We start from the raw sequence: 27,944 nt of genomic DNA, 5'->3' as shown, positions 1-27,944 counted from the left end.
CTAGGCTCCAGACTTCCCAAAACAAACTAGTCAGGCTCCTACTTGGCCTCCCTGATCCCACCTAACCCCTGCCTACTTTGACAGGCTGGAATGGCGATGACATCACAGTACAACATCTTGCAATGAGTCTGGTCAACAAGATTCGCTACACCACCAAGATACCCAGGTACCTGTCTAAATATACTTCCTTAATGTCAACGAAGTCCACACCCACCACCAGAGGGAGTTCAACAAACCATGTGCAACCCAGATTCAGCTCAAACACGGGGCTAAATTAATTTCGCTCCTATGCCACCAAAATGTGGAACGCCCTACCAACAGCCATTAAGACATGCAAATCCCTTGACTCCTTCAAAACCGCTCTCAAACCCTAACCCTACAGTAACAGTTATTGTATTGACTTGTGCTATTGTTGGAAATGTACCTGCATGTTCTGCATGCTGTGAATAACATTTCTAATCAATCAATTAATCAAAACAGACGGAGAAGGTCCTGATTACCATGGAAACCAGGGGCACTCTGCATCAAATTGACGTCAGTCTAGATTGTCTCAATGTATGCAATCTTTAGAGAAAAAAGGAACCTATAATAAGGAATGTTCCTATCTACAGTATAGGTACAAATGATAAGAATGCAACCGTGACAAAGTCCATATGTCAACCATACCCTTAATTTGTCATAGATGGGTGAACACAGTTGAAAGTAATAATATTAATTATGGGTGTTTTTCATGTAGGTGTGTCGGCATTCACAATGCCAGTTCAGTTACAGGCTGTAATGGACAATGAAGATGGTTAGATGGAGGGATGGATGGAAGGATGGATGGATGGATGGAGGGAGACTCCAAGGTAACTATGCTTGGAACTTGACGAATATTTTGAAACTATATACTGCAGTAGATGAAGGTGTAGCCTGGGTTCCAGCCTGATTCGCTGCATTCCGCAGATCTGAAAATGTCACTGCACTTCTCAGTCTGGACAGAGGCTGCTTGACTCGCATTTCATAACTGTCAACTGTTACGTAGCCACGTTGTTGCTGATACCTCATCAGCCAGCGCCACTCTGTACATGCTTCCCTCTGATGTCATCAGCCAGCGCCACTCTATCCATTCTTCTCACTGCCGTTCGAGACTTTAGAGTAAAAACCTAAACTATCAGTAGTCCACTGTCAAATTCAGTACAAAAAAATGACGGCTGTGTGCTGTGAGTTTAGTGAATGATAAGGGGACGTTGCAGGGCAACAGCAGTAGCTGTGTGGGGTGAGTTTAGTGAATGATAAGGGGACGTTGCAGGACAACAGCAGTAGCTGTGTGGGGTGAGTTTAGTGAATGATAAGGGGACGTTGCAGGACAACAGCAGTAGCTGTGTGGGGTGAGTTTAGTGAAAGATAAGGGGACGTCGCAGGACAACAGCAGTAGCTGTGTGGGGTGAGTTTAGTGAATGATAAGGGGACGTTGCAGGACAACAGCAGTAGCTGTGTGGGGTGAGTTTAGTGAATGATAAGGGGACGTTGCAGGACAACAGCAGTAGCTGTGTGGGGTGAGTTTAGTGAATGATAAGGGGACGTTGCAGGACAACAGCAGTAGCTGTGTGGGGTGGGGTGAGTTTAGTGAATGATAAGGGGACGTTGCAGGACAACAGCAGTAGCTGTGTGGGGTGAGTTTAGTGAATGATGAGGGGATGTTGCAGGACAACAGCAGTAGCTGTGTGGGGTGAGTTTAGTGAATGATAAGGGGACGTTGCAGGACAACAGCAGTAGCTGTGTGGGGGTGAGTTTAGTGAATGATAAGGGGACGTTGCAGGACAACAGCAGTAGCTCTGTGGGGGTGAGTTTAGTGAATGATAAGGGGACGTTGCAGCAGGACAACAGCAGTAGCTGCGCAGTGCGCATTGATACAACGTCAAACTGGTGTTTTTCCTCAACCCGCACCACAGACCAATCGGAAGCCACGGTTCCATTTCAACCTTCATATGTCAGGTTGAAGAATAGGAGACTGTCCAGACTGAGCAGCGCAGAGACATTTTCAGATCCGCGGAACTCAGCAGAATCAGGCTGGAACCCAGGCTAGTGTAGGTGTGGATGTAAACAAGATTGGACAACTACAGTATATGGCATAATTTATCATACCTATAAAATGTAGCAATGATTTAGTCTGCTAATCATAGAGCAGCTGCCAGATAGGAGAACAGAGGTCCCCGTTTCTCCTCCCCGGCCCTGCAGCATTGATGCCTGGCCAAGGCTGCTTGCTTTGTGTTGCCTGGCTGGAGCTCAGCTGCTGGACCACGGCTCACTTCATAATTGGCTATAATGGGCCTGCCTTTAAGAAAATACAACTCCACAGTGAATACGATGTCATTATATTAGGTAATAAATAGGTTTAATATACTGTTTTGCAAGGCAGATGGGACACATGGACACGCAGGCTCTGTGCCTCAGTTGGCCGACAACAGGGCCTATAGCTATAGACAATCAGTGGAGCTGCTCTGAGTTTGCGTGCAGTACTGCAGTCGTGACTTGACAGCTGATAAAATACGGCCCATGTGCACAAATGTGTTGACCTCATCACATCTGTGATGACGGCTATGGTCATTTTTCAGCCCAAGGAGTGTTTTTTTGTGAAAAACTAATGCTTGGAATGAAAACACCCTAGTTTGACACGTCAGATGCTACTTAAAGCATAATGAAATTTAGAAAATGTTGCCTTAAAATGGTTGTATGGTACCTCAACCTTCAGCAGCTGTCAAAGATTCCCCTAGGGTGGTTGAATAGAAACCGATATATTAGTAGACATCTATACAAACACATTGGTGAAGAAAAGTCTTGGTAAGAAATGTATTCCCAGATTGTATTAATATCCCCTGACTAAAAGGACCGCAGTGTGTATACACTATACCTAAAATGCTACACGTACATGTTTGGCCCTATCTTATCTTATCCCTAAACGTCTTTGCCATATTTTACTATTATTGAAAAACATTTAAAAACTGTTCAACTAGCCAATCTACATTGACACGTTGTGAGCTTGTAGATCGGCCATTTGAACTATTTAAACATGTTTTTCAAAATAGTAAAAAATGGCAAAATAAGTTTAGGGGTAAGGGGTGGTGCAAGATATCATATAATATAGCACAAAGCCTCCCAATTGGAAGTATATTTGTGTGGAAATATTTAGCTCACTCTCCTGGTAAACAAAAGGAAGAAAAGGAGAGTAAAGTAAATAGTTAAGGCAATTGGCAGCACTTTCATGTACGTAGAGAAACTAATTATAAAACTCAGCCAGTGCAACTCTGAGCCTCATGAAATCAATTTATTTAAACAAACAACCTCTTTGCTCTTATATAGCAATTTAAAAGTTACAGCCCTAAACGCACGCACGCACACACACACACACACACACACACACACACACACACACACACACACACACACACACACACACACACACACACACACACACACACACACACACACACACACACACACACACACACACACACACACACACACACACACACACACACACAATTGTTTTATCAATTCTCATCCATTTGGTCCTTTGCTCAATATGTGTCGGCAGAATTGAACATTTTGATTCAAACAGCTTTACCCTAACCGCAGCCTGGCCTGCATGGGTTGTTAGTGATGTAGAATAGCTGTTGATTTATCAGAGCATGTCCATGTAGGGCACCCTCCAGCTCTGCATGTTAATGTAGGTCCTCTGTCTCTAATTAAGGCTTGCACAGGCTATCTCCGCTCTCACTGCAATAGATTGGACTCCAGCGATCAAGCCTTAATGCCGTCAGCTCAGCCAGTGACCTGACCTTATTAGACATAAAGACAGCTCGACCGGGCTGCAAGCCCTTTATCACCTTTTTAATGTCCAGTCGCTCATTAGAGCTCTTGTTAAGCTTTTGTTATAGGCTTTCTGTGAACCAAGTCTTTTCTATTGCACTTAGTTTCCATGACAACAAACACAGATTCACAGAAAAACAAGCATGACATTATATACAAATACAGTATACACTGTATAAGGATTAATAAAGTATATATCCTGACTCGACGAAAATCATGTAACTCACTCAGTACGAGAATAGAAAGATGAATTGCAACCAAACTGCCAGCCTGACAGTCGTCCCCAATGACTCACACGGCAGTGAACATGAAAGGTGGCATTAAATACCAATGACTACTTGATAATAAGGCTCTAGGCTCCACTATCTTCAGTTGAGCAGATCTGAGGATTGAGACATAAATCTGTCTCCTTTATAAATGTACAGTAGACATTCCGGCATATGCCGGTAGACTCATGCGAGACAGCTATCCGGTGGCAGGTATAGCCTGGCTGTCAGACCATTTCGTTTCTAGCCGTCACCTGGTAAAGGTGAACTGGTTGACACCCACAATTTATCTCCCATTTCCCTAGAGGTGACCATGCCTAAAGTTTCATACATTTAGGGTGAGTGTTCTGAATCACTGCGTCCGATTTTGTCCTAAGAATAGGCAGCGTGGTCATTATTTAGTATGCAGAGCCAACCCCTTTTGACAATAACCTTCATGCTTGTTCTCCGTGTGTGTGTGTGTGTGTGTGTGTGTGTGTGTGTGTGTGTGTGTGTGTGTGTGTGTGTGTGTGTGTGTGCGTGCGTGCGTGCGTGCGTGCGTCACGGTCTGCCAGCATTAATAATGTTGTCACAAGAGGATACAGCATGGAATATGCTCAAATTACTTTAGTATCTGTCAATAGAGGCTTGTATTTTTCCGAGATACAGCTTCAGACATACAGCCTAATGGGAGCCCAGATGTCAGAACATTAAATGATCTATAAAAAGCTGGTACAACGCACTGACACAAACTAAATCAAAACTAAATAAAAACTAAGCTGTGATACTAACAATTTCGTCAACAAATAAAAACTAGACAAAAATGTTATGGATGGACTAGTGGAGAAGAGATCCAGTAGAACTAAATTACTTTGAAGTAATTTTATGCTTGATTGTGTGCAGGTGTCACTCTCCGAAAATAGCCGATCTACAATATCTACAAGATCAGCGAGACAAAAATACAAAAATACGTTTCTTTCACACCATATTGGAAAAGAATGTACATAAAAAAAGAATATAAAATATATATACGGTACATTTTTTTATCTGGTAAATCAAAAAGAACTTCACCAATTCACTTGAACCACTAGGAAAGCTACTCTCTAGATCGTGTCTGGCACCTTTTCTAAGCTTCAGTTTCATTTTCAAACTAGAAAAAGTGCCCTTCTGGGCACAGGTCTCCACCAGGAGGATAGGAATGTTTAGGAGTAATATAAACATGTTTTTTGTTTGTTTGTTCCAATCTTTGCCAATCAGGATGGAATATGGGAAATGGTGCAGATCCGTGTTGATCGCACGCATGCACAATCCACCTGTTGGTGGCGCTATAACAGGCCAATGTGAAATGGGTGGGCTATATTCCTCAGCCTAGTAGGAAAGTGCGTGAAAGATTTCACGTCAAATTGCACGCTGCGTTCATGATTTGAGGCTTTTTTTTTTTTTTTTTGTAAGATATTTTTTTGCGGCTTACGCCTTTATTGATTTTTTAAGGGATAGAAAGTAGGCTGACAGGAAACGGGAGAGAGATGGGGGGATGACATGCGGTAAAGGCCGTGTCGGGTCCGGGAGTCGAACCCGCGGCACACCGCGACTGGATCACCAGTCCGGTGCCCAGACCGTTACGCTACGGCCTGGGCCTGATTTGAGGCTTTTTGTTCAAAACAGGCCAATCCTGCAAAATTTGAAAGCCAATGTTAGCCAATTAGGATGGAATATGAAATATCAGACACATCCGTCTTGAGCACATGACTATGGAGATACTGTGTAACGATTTGCAAATCGGACAAAATCCGGAGGAGTAATATCCAAAAATGTGTTTTACAAAAGTCGGCCTCCTGGTGGCGCTCTAAAAGCCAGATGTGAACTAGAGAGACTGTGTACCAATTTGCGCGATGTTTGGACAAAATCTGTAGGTGTACTGTGCAAAAACTTGTTTTGCACAAAGCGGCCTCCTGGTGGCGCTATAACAGGCCGTTCTGGAAATTGTGTGTGCAAAATTTGGCATCGACCGGGTTAACGGTGCCGGAGATTAGCTGCTCACGGACACACGGACGGACGGACGGACGGAGTGCAAAACATACTCTCCCCCCATGCCTTCGGCCTGGTGGAGACAACAATCCGGTCAGCCCTTTTCCAAAACGCTTTCTTCACACATCAAGAATGTGCTACATGCATTTCATTCCAGTGTACAGCGTGTTGAGCTGCATGGGTCGAGCTGGAACCTGCTAGTTAAAGGTCAACCAATATCAAGTGCATTCGGTTCGGTGTGCATGAAGGGAATTTAACTCTTTCAGGGCTTTAAATTGTTTAATCCAGGGTTCCACCGCGCGTAACACGCTAAACCCGCTAATTTGTTTAATGTGTTTAATTCACTGTTTTAAAATAATTAAAAAGAAACAGCGGATTTGTCCCGGACCAGCTGGTGACGAGGCCGTCGCGTTATGATGACGAAACCGGAAATCAAGTCATCCTCTGGGCTGCTGCTAGGGCTTCTGGGAAATTGAGCCCAATGCAAGAGGACGGGCCGTTTGTTTAGACTACAACATGCTCTGCACTGTGGTTTCGTTTCACATTGTCATGGTGCTTCTGATCATAAAATAATAATAATAATAAAATCCGGATTTTCGTGGTTGAAAGCTTCAAATACTTCAGCGTATATGCTCTAAAGGTAATAAAACAATCTCGGCAGCGTGGAATATTGGATTAAATAACAGGGAACGCAGGTTATGCAGTAAGACTGTTTAATGTCTGGGCAACTGAACCCTTCCTAGTTGTGTCTACAAAAGGCCCAGCACTACAGACAGTAGAATGTATGGAGGGTGCTGCTGCTGAGATCTGTAATAATAATATGTGTTTCATGCAGAAAAACACAATGCTGGACAACAGAAGGGTCAGCCCGGCTGTAACTGACTCTGTAGGCCCCACCAGAATGCTAGGGTGCATGCCCACTGCCCAGACATTATTGATGCCCACCAGCATCACATTCACACGCACACGCACACGCACACACACACACACACACACACACACACACACACACACACACACAACAGTGCCCCCAGAGCAGTATCACAGGAGGAGTGCAGCGTTGATGACGGCCAATCCTTGCATCAACTCGTCCATCACCTTTGGTCCCAAACAATCTTGGAAACTACTAGGTGGATTGACAACATGCAGGATTTGCAATGGTTGTGCAGTGCACCTTCATGCTTCCAAGATAATGGATCTAATTTGTGTGATCCAATGGACAGATTGATATATGTGTTGAATAAGTTGTGATGAGATGACCGTGCGGTGGACGCCCATTCCTCCATTTGTTTTGGACTATGCCAGTTTGATACTGAAGGCCAATGAATGAGGGATGAAACCTTCAGATTGGTATGACCTTCATGGCAATCTGAGAATCCCATCGTCAAATATACCTCAAAACCCTGATGGTAGAACAGCCAGTCTACAGAGGGATGTGAAACTTAACAGTACGTTTTAACAGCGGGCGACAGCCAGACCAATTTTCCGGAAGTGCATTATTTGTCAATGTGACCCTACTGGCGACTACTGGAGATAGAGGCGATAGCAGGCGAACAGGCGATGGTCGAAAAGTGGGCGGAGGAACGTCGGCCGAAAAGATAAAAATAATTCATCTTTTGGGCGACGTCGCCCGGCGATAGTGGGCGATTGGGCGATAGCCATTGAAATTCAAGCGACGCTCGCCGTTGGTCTCTGAGGGTAAAACGTACTGTAAGGCCCTCTCCCGTGGGGAAAATAAGTATTTTGAGGTTTTCTTTTTCCTTTTTTTTTTTTTTTACATTTTAATCATAATGTATTATTGTAGTATAGGCATAAAGTTATTCTTTCATTTTGATATTGCAAAACAATGTTTGCCTATACACCAGATAAAAATAAGAAACAAATTGAATGAAGGAAAATAAAGAATTTATTAATGCTAAGACATCTTTGTTTGTTTTCACCACCAAATGCTTACTGAGAAAATAAAACAAAGGTAACTGATTGAATTGAAAGAACAGAAAACTCACACATAATTAAAGTTTGCTTTGTTAAAGCAAACATAGGCCTATTGTGTGGCTCCAGATAGAATTGTAATAAATCTGTTGGGCCAAAAATGTCTCTTTTGATAATAGAGGTTGCCTACCCCTGCTCTAGACGGCCCCAAAAATTAAGGCCAGGCCCTCATCAAACCCTGTACACTGTACAGTGTACACTAAAGAGAATGTCCCCTCATCAAACCCTGTACACTAAAGAGAATGTCCCCTCATCAAACCCTGTACACTAAAGAGAATGTCCCCTCATCAAACCCTGTACACTAAAGAGAATGTCCCCTCATCAAACCCTGTATACTAAAGAGAATGTCCCCTCATCAAACCCTGTACACTAAAGAGAATGTCCCCTCATCAAACCCCTTGGTCACCAGGGGCCCTTGGTCACCAGGGGCGAATTAAATAAATGTTGTCTAAAAAGATTAGTGTTTTATTGTTGGTGAGAAGGCAGTTGAAAAGTGTGAAGCAGCAACAGTGTACTAGATTGGCTGTTCAAGGTGGGCGGGCCCAGTGGGCTGTGTGAGGTCAGGTGGAGAGGTCCATCCAGCATTGCTTTGTTTTCATTCTGCATGCATATAGCGCGTCAGGGTGGCGCGATGAAAAAAGGTAAAAACACTGAAATACACTGGAGAATTCTCATTTCCCATTTGCTTACTATGTGGGCCAAATAAAAATAATGTGTTTGTTACTGCCTGGCTGTCACTCTGGGGCGGGGTAGGCCTATAGGCGACCGGGTATAGGCCAATATAACACCATAAAACCGCCCCAAAACAGCAAAAGAAAAGGGCAAAAAGCTATAACAGGAAAGAAGAAGGCCTTGTATACAGTATAAAGCATATGGGAAGTGTTATAGCTCTGTAACATAACCTTGAGAACACGTTCTTCTTCATGCGGACAGTAATGTACCGTACAGTAATGTACAGTAATGTACCCGTGAGGAGAAGAGACTATGTGGAAACACGAATCAGAATGTGTGAGAAACCTCATCAGAGACAGTGCATGGCAGTGATTTTCTTCTCAGCAGTGATCCAGATACATCAGATAGATGACTGTTCAGATTACTTTTAATAAGATATGATATGCCTGACTAACATTTACTTACTAACAATTGCATATTGCTTTAAGTCTGAATATGCATGTTACATATGTGTATTATATACTGATTAACCACAATAAACATGCTAGAATGTTACAATGCAAAATTAGTTTACCTTAAATACACAGGTGAAGCATCTAAGCTAGCACACAGTGAATATTACTCACAAAAATAGGTACCATGTTTTTGTTTTTTTTATCCAATATGTTTAGCTTTTCAATTAAACAAATAAGCAAATTAGTTTATACAAATGATGCACATGCAGGTTAATATTGCACAAAGTATTGCACAGTATGGCAAATATCCGTGATCGTAATGACACTGATTCTACTCGCTCACAACACGTCGCAGGAGCTTGTAGATCTAGTATTTTCAGCATGCAACCAAGTGTAAAATGACGTATACTGGATCTCTTGTCCACTAGTCCCTTCCTAGCATTTTAAAGTCTAGTCTTTATTTGTTGACAAAATTGTTAGTATATTTAGTCTCGGTTTTAGTCATCATAGCTTAGTTTTCATTTAGTTTCCATGTAGTTTTCGTCAGTGAAAACAGGTAGTCGAGGAACATTCTTCGTCTTAGTTTTAGTCGACGAAATCAACACTACAAAAAATAAAATACATAAAAATAGTCATAATAGATCATAAGCAACTAAGAACCTAACATCCATCTAACAGTAGAATATCTGTACAATAAAACTATCTAAATGATTTCCCCCATTCTGAATATTGTGTCAAACTCAAACTGTGTTCCAAAAATAAACACAATGATCCTGACGGTTTCACTTCACACTATGGTAAGGATCAACTGACGGCAAAAAAACCCACTAATGTTACTGCTGCCAAAATAGTAAAAACAAAAAGCCCCCGCCAGAAACAGACTGTATCAAATATGAGTGATATTATTATTGATGTTAATGTGGGCTGACTGGTGTCTTGTCCCCGTCCGGAAAGAGAGCAGGGAGGAGGGAAGACAATGGGTTCTTTCACCCACAGCTTCCCACCATTACAGAAATGTATGAGTATGTTCCTCAGAAAAGGAGAGAGGGAGGGTATCCATAGGTGGCAGTGGATCACTCGAGTCGTCAGTTAAAACCACTTGAACCCCAACATCCCTATTCTGGGGGGAACATTCACCCAAAATAGCCGATCTATAAGCTCACAGCGCAGTATAGACAACTCATGGCCAGTTTACTAAGTAGGCTACAAGGCAAGGCAGACAGCAGTGTAGAAGAAAGTAGGACTAGGAAGGTGGTTAACTTAGGTCAAATGTGGAAATGTGCACCCACGCACACACTCTGATCATATGTACCATGTACTACACACAGGAATGCTGAAGCACATGTTGTCCACAATTTTTGGTCTCTTGTGACAACGCCAAACCCAGAGTAAAATGTTCAATGTTACTTTTTTAACATTCTCAGAGAATGTACAACTTGTCGTAAAACATACAGAGCCCAACTTGCCCAACGATATCACCGAGATAGTTGGTTTATTTTTGGACCACAAATCTTATTTGAAACAATTCTATAAGAGGCGCCAAGATGACACATATTCTCCATAGAGAAATTACTTCCACAACCCAGGGGATGAGTGAGTGACGTCTTTGGTACTGCTTTCTTAACCTTATACAGAAATAGTGCATTAGTGCATTACACCCCGCACTGTCTTTGTCTTGACGTCAGATCAAAATAGGTTAACCTTATCCAGAAATAGTGCATTAGTGCATGCATGCACTGTCTTTGATCTTGTCTCCCATCATCATTATGTGGCTGTCAGCTGCAGTGGAATTGATTGTTACAGGTGGGAGTGAAGTAGACAGGAGAAGTGCAAAGTGCATTGTTCTTCCACCTTTTGTCCATGTTCCGAGTAAATTGTGTAATAAATAGCTCGTGGAACTACATGCCTGCTGTCAGTGGACTGATTCTGATGACATTCTAACTCTAACAACTGACAGGTTTTAAAGATGCTGTTGCAGTGAGTAAAAAGATGAACGGGTTCAGTGCTTTTATAGAACACAATGTTACAGCTTTTTGATCATTTATTGTGGTACAAACAGCACCACAACAGCCTTTCATTATTACTAAAGCATTCAAACTGAAACCAATTCTAATCCTTTTTACATGATTAATAGGTGTATGCAGGAGAGGGAAAATACAATCCGAACTTGACCTGATCATTTGAATCCTCTGCAAAAGCCATGACAGGAACATGAGAGACCCTGTGACAGGTTGCTTCAGGCCCTGCCTCTGCAATCTACCCCAAAAACAACCATATCAACCGCTTTCCTAGCCCTGAGGCGTCTGAGAGTTTCTCATTAGCCGCCCATACGCATGCGCTGTAGCGCCTCTCACACACACACACACACACACACACACACAGCTCCCCTCATCAGACAAACAGCCGTTCCATCCGCATGCCCCCAATGTCTCCCATAGGAGCCTGTCAGGCATCAATAAGCCCCAACTTCCTGCAAAAGAGGCCATTGCTCAAATGTGCATTTTTTTAAAATTTAAATTCTACAATATTATACGGCATATAAAAACCATAACAGGGATACTGTTTCAGTATCTATGCATATAAGTGTATGCATGTCTAAAATCTAAAAACAAACGAAAAATAAACTTGTTGAAATTTTAAGGAATCGTCATTTTATCACTTCTAGAAAATAAGTCGATGAATGAATAATTAGAGTTAGTAGTAGTTTATAGCTCGGTAAATACATTTCATTAATAATTAGTAATGTTAGTAGTTAGTAGTAGTTTATAGCTTGGTAAATACATTTCATTAATAATTAGTAATGTTAGTAGTTAGTAGTAGTTTATAGCTTGGTAAATACATTTCAATAATAATTAGTAATGTTAGTAGTTAGTAACTTAGTAGTAGTTTATAGCTTGGTAAATACATTTCATTAATAATTAGTAATGTTAGTAGTAGTTTATAGCTTGGTAAATACATTTCATTAATAATTAGTAATGTTAGTAGTTAGTAGTAGTTTATAGCTTGGTAAATACATTTCATTAATAATTAGTAATGTTAGTAGTTAGTAGTAGTTTATAGCTTGGTAAATACATTTCATTAATAATTAGTAATGTTAGTAGTTAGTAGTAGTTTATAGCTTGGTAAATAATTAGTAATAATTAGTAATAATTAGTAGTTAGTAGTAGTTTATAGCTTGGTAAATAATTAGTAATAATTAGTCATGTTAGTAGTTAGTAGTAGTTTATAGCTTGGTAAATACATTTCAAAAGCTGCTTTTGTGACTTGCCCCAAGATGGGGTTATTTATTATTTATTGTTTTTATCCCACGATTTTGTAACCCATTTTTTCACCCAGTGTCAATTATTTAATGTAATCCTGGGCGCTACACTTCCTCTGCTAACCTGGGGGGGGCAGCAGACTTACCTCATGCTTCCTTCTATCTATGCATGAGGAGTCCAAGCTGCTTCTTTTCACCTGACAGGGGAGAATTTCCCCAGGCGGACGTATCGCGTGGAAGGAACACGTTATTCCGACCAGTTCCTTTCCCCTCCATCAGGCGCCACGGCTGGCCAGGGGGAGGTAGTTTTAGCGACCAGTATTGCTGCATGTTTTTGTGAGGGTACCTACCCTAGGGGACACGGGGAGAACATGTGAGGGTACCTACCCTATAGGGACACGGGGAGAACATGTGAGGGTACCTACCCTAGGGGACACGGGGAGAACATGTGAGGGTACCTACCCTAGGGGACACGGGGACAACATGCAAACTCCACACGGAAGGCAAGAGGGGTTAGTCACAGATGCCTTATTTACTACAGTACACTGCAGGCAGCACTGTAAACAAGATGGCTGAGTGACTTGCCAAGCATTTCATACAGCATCACCAATGAACAATATTGAACCACTTGAACCCTATAGCGTCAGTGAAAATCTACAATCCCATAACATAACATGTCGTAATACGACACGTGGTGATCTTGTTGTAGCTATTGTTATTTTCTGCAAAGATACAGTAGTTAGTGAAGAGTGAAGACACGTATGTGCCTAATATTAGGGGGATTCCAGACAAAAGTAAGTATAGGGTTTAAGTGGTCAAACAAACTACGATGTAGTAAATTCCTTGTGGTATCAAATATGTGTCATTAAAAATGTATCCCAGCCAGGTTTTCATAAATACAAAGCAAAAGACCTGAGTTAATGTTAAACAACTATCGGAGTACAAATTAATGCAATGTAAGACGTCAGCAAGCGCTGTCAGTGTCAACACTCTTTGACATTATGGAGATAGTGCTGTGTAGTCAAGTGTGCATAGTGTAGGCAAGTGCAACAAAGTCATTACTTGCTCTTGGCATAAACTGTACTGAACAAAGCAACACCACTGAGATGTTTATTCCATCCTCAATGACCTGCTTCTGACTTGTACTCCTTTGAATAGCATCATTCTGCCCATGAATCATGAGGGTTATTGGAAAAAAACATTTCCAATGCTTTCGCGTTGTGTTGAATGGATGAGAGAAGGATGGATGCAAGCAGAGAGAGAGTTTACAGCCTAAAGCAACCCATTCTCAAGACTACCGTCTGATATTAATGAATTAGATATTGACTGGGTAAGACTGCCTTTCAATACTATGCCCCCCACACATGGAACTGTCTACAATCAGTCTTAAAACTGAATAACTTGATTTCACTTGATCGATTTAAATGTCTTGTCTGGAATAATTTGACATATAGCTGTACTTCTTTTTGTTTATTTTATTAAATTTTTTCTTGTAATGTGTTCAAATGTTTATTATGTACAGTGTAATCAGGGGCGTCGTTGTAAAAGAGAGCTGTTTCTCAATTGACATCCCTGAATAAAGGTGAAAGAAAAGAAAAAAAACTGTGATACTACAGTATATCTCTCATATAGCGTATCTTTCATTACTTATGACATGAGGGACAGTATGTCAATCTGCAATACCTGCCATCTCAGGCGTTGAACAGTTGGTACATAAAGTACATCTGTTTGTCACCCCGTGCACACTGCAACAGATTCACGGATCCTCCACAATAAATGTGTAACGAAGTGGTCCTCCGTTACTGATATTGGGCACATTTAAGTATGCATATTTGCACACAAAGGAAGAGTCATGAGTTGAACTGGTTTATTGAAAGTATATGAACATGAAAATACAATTATGCAATATGAGACTGTGTTATGGGTACTTGAATACTGACTGCTTCTGTTCTGTCTGTTCCAGTGTGTTCAGGCAAAAGAGTCCCAGGCTACCAGAGCACCATGTATTGGTCTGGACTGGACCACAGTGAAATAGCCATGGGGGTGTTTGAGTTATGCCTTGGAGCAGCTAATGATAATGTGATATGTGGGTTATCTTGCAATAGTGGGCATCATTGATATGTACTTACCGGTGTAGGGATATAGATTTATAGGTTCAAGTGATGTGGGTTATGTGGGGTTCAGAAAAGTGTTGCATGTTTAACTAGGTAATATGGTACAGTCTGCACTGATTGGTTCAGCTGACTATAAAAGGCTGCCAGGAAGCACACACCAACTCAGTGTTGGATTCAGTGAGAGGGCATGGTGGAGCTGCACACCAACATGCCCTATTTGTTTGCTGCCTGTGATCTGCCATTCTCCATGCTGTCAACCTCTTTTTTGGAATAAACCACGGTGTGGCTGCTTTTTACCTCCTGACTCTGTGCTCATTTCCAGCTGCTTATCGGGCCGACACTACAAAATGTACCAGTCATGGTTACTGATGTGTGACCGGTGTCAATCCACTGTCTGCAATGACGACAGTCAATACAGCAGACTGCAACAGACTCACACATCCCTCCAAAACATAAATGTACCAGTTACTGACCCATGTCGATGATAAGAACAACATCCCCAAAACATTAATGTACCATCATAGTTACTGATGTGTGACCAAGTGTCAAACTGTCAATGATAAGACATTCACTCCACTGCATGAGACAGATATTGTTATTATGCTCAACAGAATATATGAACTGTGATTTCACACTCAACCGAAAACGTATTTTGGCCGTGTGAACTGCCACATGGCCGCAATGGAAGAGAGAGGATCATTATTTTTTGCCTTTGATGACTTACGGTAACAACAAGTGCAAAAATTTAGGTTGGATTAAGGCTTATGGAAGGTATGCCGACAGCAGAGTTCCTTGATCTTTATGCTCGATGTACTGTATACATTAACCCATTCTGACCTGAGATCAGATTCTAAAAATGTCTTCTACATCCTGACAGTTTTCTGAAAAAGCTGTGTTTCTATGTCAGTCGTTCTTCGATTTAAAAAAAATAGCAGACCTACAAGCTTGTAGCACGCCACTCGCGCTATGAGCTTGTAGATCTGCTATTTTTCAATAGCTAAAGCATAACATAATGCTAACACCAAAAGGGGTTCCCACCCCAATATGGGTTAAAAGAAGGTATCCTGTGCCGGAAATTGCCACTCTATATAAGTCACAACATGTTACAATGCTGTGCATTGTGAGCTCAACTCAACTCAGCTTTATCATAGCCTTGCAGGGTAAATATTAACTCATAAATGTTTTGGTATTGTATAAGTGAGCAGAATTACCGTGGCATTACTTGGCTGAGGACCCATTGGAATCTCGCATAAAAATCACACCCGTGTGAAGTGAGTGTTGCAACTCCGTGTGGGGGTCCCCGGGGGTTCCAGACCCACAGGAACGCGCCCAGGGGGAGGGCCCAATTCCAGCGAGCCACCCCGCGTCCGAAACGGTTGAGAAATGACAGAGTTACCGTGTGGGACCTTAGAGCAGAGGACCTTAGAGCAGAGGACCTTAGAGCAGAGGACCTTAGAGCAGAGGACCTTAGAGCAGAGGACCTTAGAGCAGAGGACCTTAGAGCAGGGGACCTTAGAGCAGGGGACCTTAGAGCAGAGGACCTTAGAGCAGAGGACCTTAGAGCAGAGGACCTTAGAGCAGAGGACCTTAGAGCAGAGGACCTTAGAGCAGAGGACCTTAGAGCAGGGGACCTTAGAGCAGAGGACCTTAGAGCAGAGGACCTTAGAGCAGAGGACCTTAGAGCAGAGGACCTTAGAGCAGGGGACCTTAGAGCAGAGGACCTTAGAGCAGAGGACCTTAGAGCAGAGGACCTTAGAGCAGAGCAGAGGACCTTAGAGCAGAGGACCTTAGAGCAGAGGACCTTGACCTTAGAGCAGAGGACCTTAGAGCAGAGGACCTTAGAGCAGAGGACCTTAGAGCAGAGGACCTTAGAGCAGAGGACCTTAGAGCAGAGGACCTTAGAGCAGAGGACCTTAGAGCAGAGGACCTTAGAGCAGGGGACCTTAGAGCAGAGGACCTTAGAGCAGAGGACCTTAGAGCAGAGGACCTTAGAGCAGAGGACCTTAGAGCAGAGGACCTTAGAGCAGAGGACCTTAGAGCAGAGGACCTTAGAGCAGAGGACCTTAGAGCAGAGGACCTTAGAGCAGGGGACCTTAGAGCAGGGGACCTTAGAGCAGAGGACCTTAGAGCAGAGGACCTTAGAGCAGAGGACCTTAGAGCAGAGGACCTTAGAGCAGAGGACCTTAGAGCAGGGGACCTTAGAGCAGAGGACCTTAGAGCAGAGGACCTTAGAGCAGAGGACCTTAGAGCAGAGGACCTTAGAGCAGAGGACCTTAGAGCAGGGGACCTTAGAGCAGAGGACCTTAGAGCAGAGGACCTTAGAGCAGAGGACCTTAGAGCAGAGGACCTTAGAGCAGAGGACCTTAGAGCAGGGGACCTTAGAGCAGAGGACCTTAGAGCAGAGGACCTTAGAGCAGAGGACCTTAGAGCAGGGGACCTTAGAGCAGAGGACCTTAGAGCAGAGGACCTTAGAGCAGAGCAGAGGACCTTAGAGCAGAGGACCTTAGAGCAGAGGACCTTGACCTTAGAGCAGAGGACCTTAGAGCAGAGGACCTTAGAGCAGAGGACCTTAGAGCAGAGGACCTTAGAGCAGGGGACCTTAGAGCAGAGGACCTTAGAGCAGAGGACCTTAGAGCAGAGGACCTTAGAGCAGAGGACCTCAGAGCAGAGGACCTTAGAGCAGAGGACCTTAGAGCAGAGGACCTTAGAGCAGAGGACCTTAGAGCAGAGGACCTCAGAGCAGGGGACCTTAGAGCAGAGGACCTTAGAGCAGAGGACCTTAGAGCAGAGGACCTTAGAGCAGAGGACCTTAGAGCAGAGGACCTTAGAGCAGAGGACCTTAGAGCAGAGGACCTTAGAGCAGAGGACCTTAGAGCAGAGGACCTTGACCTTAGAGCAGAGGACCTTAGAGCAGAGGACCTTAGAGCAGAGGACCTTAGAGCAGAGGACCTTAGAGCAGAGGACCTCAGAGCAGAGGACCTTAGAGCAGAGGACCTTAGAGCAGAGGACCTTAGAGCAGAGGACCTTAGAGCAGGGGACCTTAGAGCAGAGGTTCCCAACCACCGGTACCAGCGGGACACGTGCCACTGGTACGCGAGAGGGGAATTCCAAGTTTTCACGTCGTATAAAAATCCATTTGAAAACACTGAGAAAAGAGAGAGGACAAACACCAGACCTGATGGCCGCTGTGCGTAGAGCGCGACGCTCAATCACCCATTGGAATGCAAATGCTTGCCTTTCAGGCTTCCTTTGTATCCTACTCTGATTGTGCGGCGGGGGGGGGGCAGACGGACGACGGGGACGACGACACACGGCGGTGAAAAGGCGGTGAAAAGTTGACTCGTCTGTTCACTGACTGTGATTTATAAACTGCTTCGAGTCGGTGTTACTTCCATGTTGCGTAGCACTGTCCAATCCTTGGTATCTTTACTGTTCATGTTATGCTCTGCGGGCAGCAGCAGCTTTTTTGTCACGATCGTGCTAATGAAACCAAATGCTACACGGTGACGGTACAGGATTATTATTTCATGTCAAAACGATAGCAGCGGGTAGCCTATTTAAGGGCCAGTCAACTGTCTCCCATGAGAACATTAGGTTTTGGTACGATGATGCGTGCGTGCGTGCATGCGTGCGTGCATTAGGCTGCGCAACAGTGACACTTGGTTGTGAAAACCAACCAAACGCAGTTTTCGTGCTCGGACAGACCCAGCCAGGGACGGACACAGCCAGCCACCCACGGACACACGTAGCTCCGTAAGGGAGTGGTTGCACCACTCAAAAACCACTGTCCTAGCTGTCTTAGGAAATAGAGGTTTATTACATCCACTTGATTATGTCCATGACATAATTTAGTGATTGATTATTACCAACTAAAATAAAAAAGGGCAGAATAAATGTCCTGTGTACTGTACCAGGACAAAGTATTTGGAAAGCTCTCATGGCCCTTGTGGGATTCACAGATGCTTTATTCTACCCAGCGATTTGCACAATAATTGTGTCTTTTAGAGGACAAAAAGAGAGAACACATCTACAGTAACCTTTCCTTTATCATGAAATGCACAATTATTGTAAATTTGGACATTTCTGAAATGTATTAGTAGGCCTATTTATTTTCCTATAGATCGCTCTGTTTCTTAACTTTTGTAGGTGAACTTTCGAAGGTTTGTTGTATCTGTTGTACGTTGTTGTGTGACGTGTGCTAATAGGGATCCATAGTCAAGTCAAGTCAAGTCAAGTCAAGGCCAGTCAAGGCCATGTTGTTCTATCGGACGGTGTGCACCAGAGAATTATTTGGCTGTCAATTTGCTGACCATAATTGGGAGTTGTGTCATCAATAGCATTAGATATTGAGAGCCTGTTTTCAGTGAGTCATTAGCCTGGCTGACAGGAACGTGCAGCTATTGTAATTGGTGTTTGTATCCTGGAGCTGATGGATTGGCCTCCTGATTATTTCCCCCCCACTCATTTTGTTTGACAGAAACTAGCTTTTCAAACTTGCCCTTCAGCCCTGTGTGCCCTACATGAGAACAACAACAGCAAACAAACACAAATTGCAAACACTTGATTGCATTTCTTAAATATTGACTGACAAAACGCTATCCCATTCAGGACACATAGAGCTTTGCTGTCTGATCCTACAATACCCAGAATCCACTGTCTTTTATGTCTGTATGGTCTTCTGCCAGGACAAACTATGGTGCTTTTAATTGGTTGCTCAGCAATACAGAGTGTTAAGGGGTGTTATGTGGCTGCGGTTTTCCAGTGACAATAAGATGAGTCATTAATTTGTTATGAGCTTAAAAACAAAACAATTAACAGTTTCTGAATGTTCTGTATGTACATTTTCAGGGACAATAAGATGAGTCATTAATTTGTTATAAGCTTAAAAACAAAACAATTAACAGTATCTGCATGTTCTAAAAATTGAAAATTTTAAAATTGTTCTAGTAAATTGACATTAACATGTAATATTATTACCTAATTTGCAAAAGTAATGCGTTATATTACTTTGTTAATCATCATTTTGAAATCATGATAGCACTTTTTTGTAGACTTACGTAGGTCACATTCACACCAGAGAGCTTTGCTGCGATTAAAACGAATCCTGCTGCGCATTTTCAGAAAGTGCACTTCGTTTGACAGGTGTGAAGGCTCATTATAATCCTAATGCGTATCAAAGAACCGCATTTTACTCCGAGCAAAAACGGGGGTTTCGCTTCGCTTCCAATCGCACTTGATTACGATTCGGTGCAGGTGTGAATGCAATCCGCAGTAAATAAAGGAAATGAAGCAACCAATGTGGCGGGTGAGGAGCTGAACACAGTTGGAGACGGAGAAGGCATATTTTACGCAGCGCAAAGATGTCCCGGCCGTTACCGTAGATAGACGTGGTCGAATGAGGAGACTGAAGCCCTGATCGAAATGAGGACGAGTATACATTAATCAATTGCTTAAGAAAACACATAAAAACACTGCAGTGTATTATAGCCTACCCTACAGAATATTCTGTCTGTCTGTCTGTGCCGTAAACATGGAGCTGTCACTGTGTGGGGACCAGGGGGGCAGTCAGCCAGATATTTCGTGAAGCCTCATTTGAAATCGGTAGTTCATATAATGGCCTGTTGTGGCGCTGGACCGGACCCAAAAAGCCCCATAGCTCCATAGAGGCCCATGTATTTTGGCCCAACTTCACCTAGACTGTATTACCTTAATAAACATGGTCATGAATACTTTCTTCTTCCAGTCACTAGTTTAAAGTCTCATTTCTAATGTCATAATATTCTTTTTGGAAAATTATGGTCCCATTAATTAAAAAAATGACCATAAAGAAAAAAAACCATCGCGTATGTTCTGAGGGGCGTGGCTACCATTACAGTCTATGATCGGGATTCCCCTCCCACTCGAGTCAAAATAAAAACCAACGGAGAAGAAGGGGGGAAGTCCCGCCTCGTTGTCTGGGCAGCCAATGACCAGCTGGTATACAAAACGGAGCCAGCCAATGGCCAGCTGGTACCAAAGATGGCGACTTACATCAGGAATTAGCATATTATTACAGGCTTCATTTTACGTTCATGTTAGACCCGGGGAACGCTTTGTCCATATTTTTTACAGTCTATGGTGGGGACTGGGGAGCAGGGACTTTCATCTCGACTTGGAAACTTGTAAACATTTTGCGCTGCTGTCTGTTATATCGGTGTGCTCAGCGCTGTGCCTCCATGCCCAAAAGTGCGTGGCGTGGCTGCATGTGTATAGTGAGAGAGTGAAGGTTCATACATAGTCTGGATTTTCGGTGGTGGGGTGACCACCGAACTACAACATGGAGCCACCGCTCCAGCCCTTCTCTCTGTTTTTACTCACCACCGCTCAACGTTATTTCAGCTCCGGTGGTCAGCTCACCACCGGAGCGGTGGTCACCTCACCACCGAAAATCCAGACTATGAATAGGCCTTTAGAGAGCGAGAGAGCTGGGGGGGGGGGGTCCTGTCCCAGACGGCACGACACATGCACATTATGAGTATAATTTTATCACCATAGATTTCACTGTGTTGTAGGCTAGGTTTATGAATGAAACACATTGATAAGGGTCCCCCCTCGGCCCTGCTGCGTTTCCAATTGCTACGGATGACAGTGTGAAGGCAAACTGCAGCAAATTAAATATGCAAGAATCCCAAAATCTCCGCCCATACGCATGAGTCTACCGAAGTATTAGGTGAGAATGTGACCTTAGATAGCATTTGATACAGACTTATAGCATGTTATGAAGACAGCACTATAATTGCATTGTATGTAGTCATAGCACTTCATAGTACATATGTATAACATAGTATAGTTAGTGTATATGTATAGTTTCATTACATAGATATTCCACTGTTACGTTCTTAGCTTACGCATGTTTCATGATAACTACTTTTTATGTATGTGATGTATGCCATGCTTTTTGTTTTTGCTTAATGTAAATCGCTCTGGATTAAGAGCTCTGCTAAATGCCTAAATTGTAAATTGTAAATTGTATGAAAGTAATATTTAAGTTTACTTAAATATGATACTCAATGGTTACAATAATACAAAATACAAATGTTAACAAAATACTAATGAACTGTTGCTCATGTAGTCAACATAGTCGAATACAGGGATATATAAATCAGAGAGACGCCTGAGGGCGAGAAGCGACCTCAGATCAACATATCCGCCTGGGTGACGGCAGACTGCTGGGCGAGCACCGGCGCTTTGCGATGGGGGGGTCAGATCAACATATGGAATGAATTCTGTACTGTACAAAGAGCCTCCCGTTTTTGCACATAAACGTGCCAAGAATGTAAGAGACAGACTGCTATGTTCCTCCGTCCCACTTTATGTCAGAATTACCTACGGGTAACTTTCCATGTAATAATTGTGTTCATTGCAATGCAATGATTAGAGGGAATCATATTCTACATCCGTGTTCCTTCCACACGCTACGTCCAACCAGGGAAACTCCCCCCTGTCAGGTGTAAAGGAGCAACTTGGACACTCAGGTATGAAGGAAGCATGAGTTCAAGTCCGTTGCTCTCCCCTTGTCCCCCATTATGGGGAGTCGGGACCAGGTTGGCGGAGGTTGTGTAGAGCCCAGGATCACATTAGATAATTGACACAGGGGTGAAAAATGGGTTACAAAATCGTGGGATAAAAATTATGAGGAGGAGTGAGGAGTGAGGATTACAGAACATAAGAGCAATATTAGAAATGGGGATGAAAAATCTCCTGTGGGGAGACACTTTAACGAGGTGGGACATAAAGTGTGCTCTCTTAAGTTCCAGCTGTTCAGCCCTTAAAGAGAGGTGGGGACCGTGATAAACTGCTGTTACAGAGAGAAGCTTGGTACACATACACACCTTACAAACTGGGGACCGTGATAAACTGCTGTTACAGAGAGAAGCTTGGTACTTGGTACTCAGGTCAACCCGCCTAATTGCCCCTTGCTGTCTCCTCAACGAGCCAAAAAAACAAAGGCGACCGGGCCTTCTCAGTAATTGCCCCCAAACTCTGGAATAGTCTCCCACTACAGATCAAATCCAGCCCAACCATCGACAGTTTTAAATCCTCCCTTAAAACTCACCTTTTCTCCATTGCCTACAAACTGGGGACCGTGATAAACTGCTGTTATACAGAGAGAAGCTTGGTACATAGTAGGCTACACACCTTACAAACTGGGGACCGTGATAAACTGCTGTTACACAGAGAGAAGCTTGGTACATAGTAGGCTACACACCTTACAAACTGGGGACTGTGATAAACTGCTGTTACACAGAGAGAAGCTTGGTACATAGTAGGCTACACACCTTACAAACTGGGGACTGTGATAAACTGCCGTTACAGAGAGAAGCTTGGTACCGTACATACACATGACACCTTACAAACTGGGGACCGTGATAAACTGCTGTTACACAGAGAGAAGCTTGGTACCGTACATACTGTACACATGACACCTTACAAACTGGGGACCGTGATAAACTGCTGTTACAGAGAGAAGCTTGGTACCGTACATACACATGACACCTTACAAACTGGGGACCGTGATAAACTGCTGTTACAGAGAGAAGCTTGGTACCGTACATACTGTACACATGACACCTTACAAACTGGGGACCGTGATAAACTGCTGTTACAGAGAGAAGCTTGGTACCGTACATACACATGACACCTTACAAACTGGGGACCGTGATAAACTGCTGTTACAGAGAGAAGCTTGGTACCGTACATACTGTACACATGACACCTTACAAACTGGGGACCGTGATAAACTGCTGTTACAGAGAGAAGCTTGGTACCGTACATACTGTACACATGACACCTTACAAACTGGGGACTGTGATAAACTGCTGTTACAGAGAGAAGCTTGGTACCGTACATACTGTACACATGACACCTTACAAACTGGGGACCGTGATAAACTGCTGTTACAGAGAGAAGCTTGGTACCGTACATACACATGACACCTTACAAACTGGGGACCGTGATAAACTGCTGTTACAGAGAGAAGCTTGGTACCGTACATACTGTACACATGACACCTTACAAACTGGGGACCGTGATAAACTGCTGTTACAGAGAGAAGCTTGGTACCGTACATACACATGACACCTTACAAACTGGGGACCGTGATAAACTGCTGTTACAGAGAGAAGCTTGGTACCGTACATACTGTACACATGACACCTTACAAACTGGGGACCGTGATAAACTGCTGTTACAGAGAGAAGCTTGGTACCGTACATACTGTACACATGACACCTTACAAACTGGGGACTGTGATAAACTGCTGTTACAGAGAGAAGCTTGGTACCGTACATACACATGACACCTTACAAACTGGGGACCGTGATAAACTGCTGTTACAGAGAGAAGCTTGGTACCGTACATACACATGACACCTTACAAACTGGGGACCGTGATAAACTGCTGTTACAGAGAGAAGCTTGGTACCGTACATACTGTACACATGACACCTTACAAACTGGGGACCGTGATAAACTGCTGTTACAGAGAGAAGCGTGGTACATATATGTACCAACTACCAAGTGATATCTTTTCACCTATACTGTAGACAGTGATATGCTCTACTGTAGACATTGATATCTTTTCACCTCTACTGTAGACAGTGATATATTTTCACCTCTACTGTATCTTTTCACCTGGAAAAGTTGTTCACTATGTCTAACTTCGAAACTCACGTGGCAGTTATAAGTTCAAATGAACTAAAAAATAAAAATAAAAACATAATTACATGTTATTTTTGTCGTAATCTCTCAGTCGAGGTGGCAATTCAGACGAACTGGGAATGTGTTCTAAAGGCGTCGCTACAAAGCACTGCAGGGAACCATGGAGCATCAAAAAGCCTCTGCAGTCGCATCATAATCAGATGTTTTTTCTCTTTAGAGCATGTGGAGAAGACTCATTAAACTGGGTTAACACATTTAGGCCTGATGTCGACATTTATAAAATGTCTTCTAAATCCATGACAGTTTTCTGTCAGGATTTGTGCCACATTTTCACGATTTTTCAAAAATAGCAGACCTTACAAACTCATAGCGCGCCACTCGGTGGCGCGCTATGAGCTTGTAGATCTGCTATTTTTCAATAGCTAAATTATAACATAATGTTTAAAACACCAAAAGGGGGTTCCCGCCTAAACTAGGTTAACACTGTGAGAATATGAGTAGAGAACAAAAAATGACTACACCATAATATGACAGATATTGATGGGCCGCATAATTGCCGAAGGCAGACAAGGGCGCCCATCCATTACTGAAAAGATGAACCTGAATATGTAAACATTTAATTTCCGACCCAGGATGAACCTGTCCATGTTTTAAACAGTAGATTAAAAGTATACATGGTTCATTATGTTTCCTGTAAACAAACTGCTATGAGATTTAGGTTGAGGGCTGTTGCAACGTTTTGAGGTATTTGATTAATGTTGCTATTAATTAATGTTGACTTCACAACTCACTGAGATACACATTATACTGTCGTTAAGGGTCGAAATCAATATACAGTACTGTAAAGTTAGCCTGGTTAATAAACCAGACCGAATTAGCCGTTGGCAAAAAAGAATTTGCCTGCCGGCGGATTACGGTCTGGAGAGGCTCAATTGTACGCCCATTTCCTACACCAGAGAAATGGGGCGGCCAATCGGGACACGGTATGCAATATGGGCGGGCTTTGGTACAGTGACTTTCAATGCTTGAGACCTTTGACTGACAGTAGCTCTGACCAATTGCGTCAAAGAGAAAATGTTTCAACCCGCCCCCCTGGAAATGAAATCCAAGCTGAGCCTCCCCAGACTAATATCCCGCGGTCCGTGCGATATTAGTCTGGTTTATTAACCAGGCTACTGTAAAGTTTCTTATCCAGTTTCAGAGAAATGCACACAATTATTTGTAATTATAAGGATGGAGAGTAGCCTAATCACAGCATCAGAAATGAATGAATAACCATGACAAACAGAAGAAGAATGAGTTACTTTCTATATTATGTTAAAAAATGCTTCTGCAATCTGCATGATGCAGTGAAAGTGCACAGTAAAATCCTGTTATATTTGTAGAATGTCAGAGTAAAATGAACACTCAGCGTACAGCGAGAAGGATGATTTGGTAAAGGTACGAGGAAGAGTGAAGCCTTACACTTTGTTGCATTGTCCTCCAGACAACCCTCTTGGCGTAGGCAGAGAAATAAAGAAGAAAGACATTTAATTGGACATTGTCAAGGCAACAGTGAGCGAGAGGGAGACAGAGAAATATTATGAGAGTAAAAGGCGGTTACAAACTTACATAGCATCTAATAAATCATGGTGGTGAAATATTCAGTCATATACTGGCCAAGCCCTCTGTGATTCTCGGACTTTCACAGATTAAATGTCCAACAGTGTTTGACAATCAAATCTGATGGATGTGAAGATCGTGCAAAAAAGCATCTAGAGAATTGTTCTGAGGTGGTAGATTCAGAGAAAACAAGCACAGGCAAAAAACTAAAACAAACAAACAAACAAGCAATACTTTATAACGTTTAAAAATAGTATCACCATTCGCTATTGCACTCCCTATTCATCACACTGACAAGTTTCGCAATACAAAATACCACATACCCATTTCTTTCTCATGCAGATGAGATGATGCAGGTCTGTAATATTTATGATTTTCAGGCAGTTGCTGGCGGGTGAATTGCCAATGGCAGTACAGTACAGGTCAGGTGACATCAAAGCTCACTATAGTGTAGCGGTAGCCCCATGTTTAGCAAAATAGAGCGTCTCACTTTTAAAGGTAACTGTGTGGAGAATGGAATTGAAGAGAGTGATCTAAACATCTACTAATATGGTTTGAATTTGTTTTCACAGTGTTACATTATCGCGCGTGAGTGCAAGGAAACACGCACAGACACAGACACAGGCAAAGCAAAGCAAAGTTCTTTGTTTACCCTGGGAAGTGGACTAAGCTCGAGATGCTTGTCTACAGCCACACGCGGACACGGACACGGACACGGACACGCACACGCACACGCGCACACACACACACACACACACACACACACACGCACACAGACACACACACACACACACACACACACACACACGTGCCACACTTCTCACCAGTCTATCCAGCCTGTTTCCCGCTGCAGAGGTAGGCCTCTCCTCGGGCGTGAAGGGCTTAAAGCGAGCGTTGAACACATCCGAGATGCCTCGCGCAGACCTGCCCATTCCTGAGGGCTTCGGCTGACCGCATCCTTGAAAGATCTAGGATGAAAAAAATAAATAAATAGAAAAGGGGTACTCACACTCTCAGAGAGACTCTCACAGAGACAGGCTGGCGTGCGCCGTGCGGTACCCGGTAAGACTGGTCCATATTCCCTCTCATAGTATCCCATTTGATGTGAGTACTCTCCCAAGAGACAGGCTGGCGTGCGCCATGCGCTACCCGGTATAAGACTAGTCCATATTCCCTCTCACAGTATCCCCCCCCCCCCGTATATGTAACCCGTATATTTGGATTATACAGAAGAGTTTATGATACGCTCTGTTATACAAAGAGCCCCTGAGTTAAAGCCCCTTGCTTAACGGTTGGACCCTGTTCATCCTCCTCATCTTCCACCGCGAGGAAGGAAAGAGACTGGCGAACAAAGACTGACATTTGATTGTGATGAAACAGTCGCCCCCACAACATATACTGTACTGTAGACATCAGAAGGCACAATCCACTGTTAATTAGGCCATAAGGGGGTTAATGAAAGCAAACTCTACACATTGTAACAGGAGTTGTCGACAGATTCAGCCGCAGAGCTCTGAGTCTGTCGTCTCGGGAGAAAGTATGCGGTCCTCATACTCGTCCTGATACTTGTCAGTTATTCACAATGATTATAATACTATACTCTCCCATCCAGGATGTTGGCGAGAGCCCTGTGTTGCAGGAGTAAAAGCAGAGTGACACATACAGACTACAGCTTTATCTCACTGCGATGTGGCCTGACAGATTGTCCAGACCTGAGTGATAGAACGTACCGTACTGTAAGAGAATGTGTGATGTAAGGACGACTACTGTATAGATATGGTAAAATGTGAATACAGAGAAAGATTGAAATCTCTGGACAATCTTTCAGGTAACTGCAGACTTGAAGGAATGGGGGATTTGAGTGCATGTAAAATGTGAATAAAAAGACTATGATGGGCAGTTCTTTGGTAAAGGATCAGTGAGAGGGTAAAGATCATCTGAAAAACATTGTGGAAGGGACTTGTGGCAGAGTCATGTGTTATAATACCACTGTTGTAGTTTAACCCATTCTGGGGGGGAATCCCCTT

At 43.2% G+C, this 27,944-nt stretch overlaps 1 protein-coding gene across 1 annotated transcript in view; it reads right to left on the bottom strand.

The window, feature by feature from the left end:
- Positions 1–27,944, bottom strand: part of LOC310854509 (glypican-6-like) — a gene marked incomplete at its 3' end in the record, with an annotated part of 202,607 nt that overhangs the window by 7,319 nt on the left and 167,344 nt on the right. Inside the window, exon 6 of the mRNA XM_083759189.1 lies at positions 26,742–26,885. Coding sequence (XP_083615315.1) covers positions 26,742–26,885 — 144 coding nt within the window. The remainder of the gene's footprint in view (positions 1–26,741; positions 26,886–27,944) is intronic.

The sequence above is a fragment of the Protomyctophum parallelum genome, assembly GCF_964188405.1.
Source record: "Protomyctophum parallelum genome assembly, chromosome: 2".
Classification (NCBI taxonomy): domain Eukaryota; kingdom Metazoa; phylum Chordata; class Actinopteri; order Myctophiformes; family Myctophidae; genus Protomyctophum; species Protomyctophum parallelum.
The sequence above is the reverse complement of the archived record's forward strand: the minus strand, read 5'-3'. Positions and strand labels throughout refer to the sequence as shown.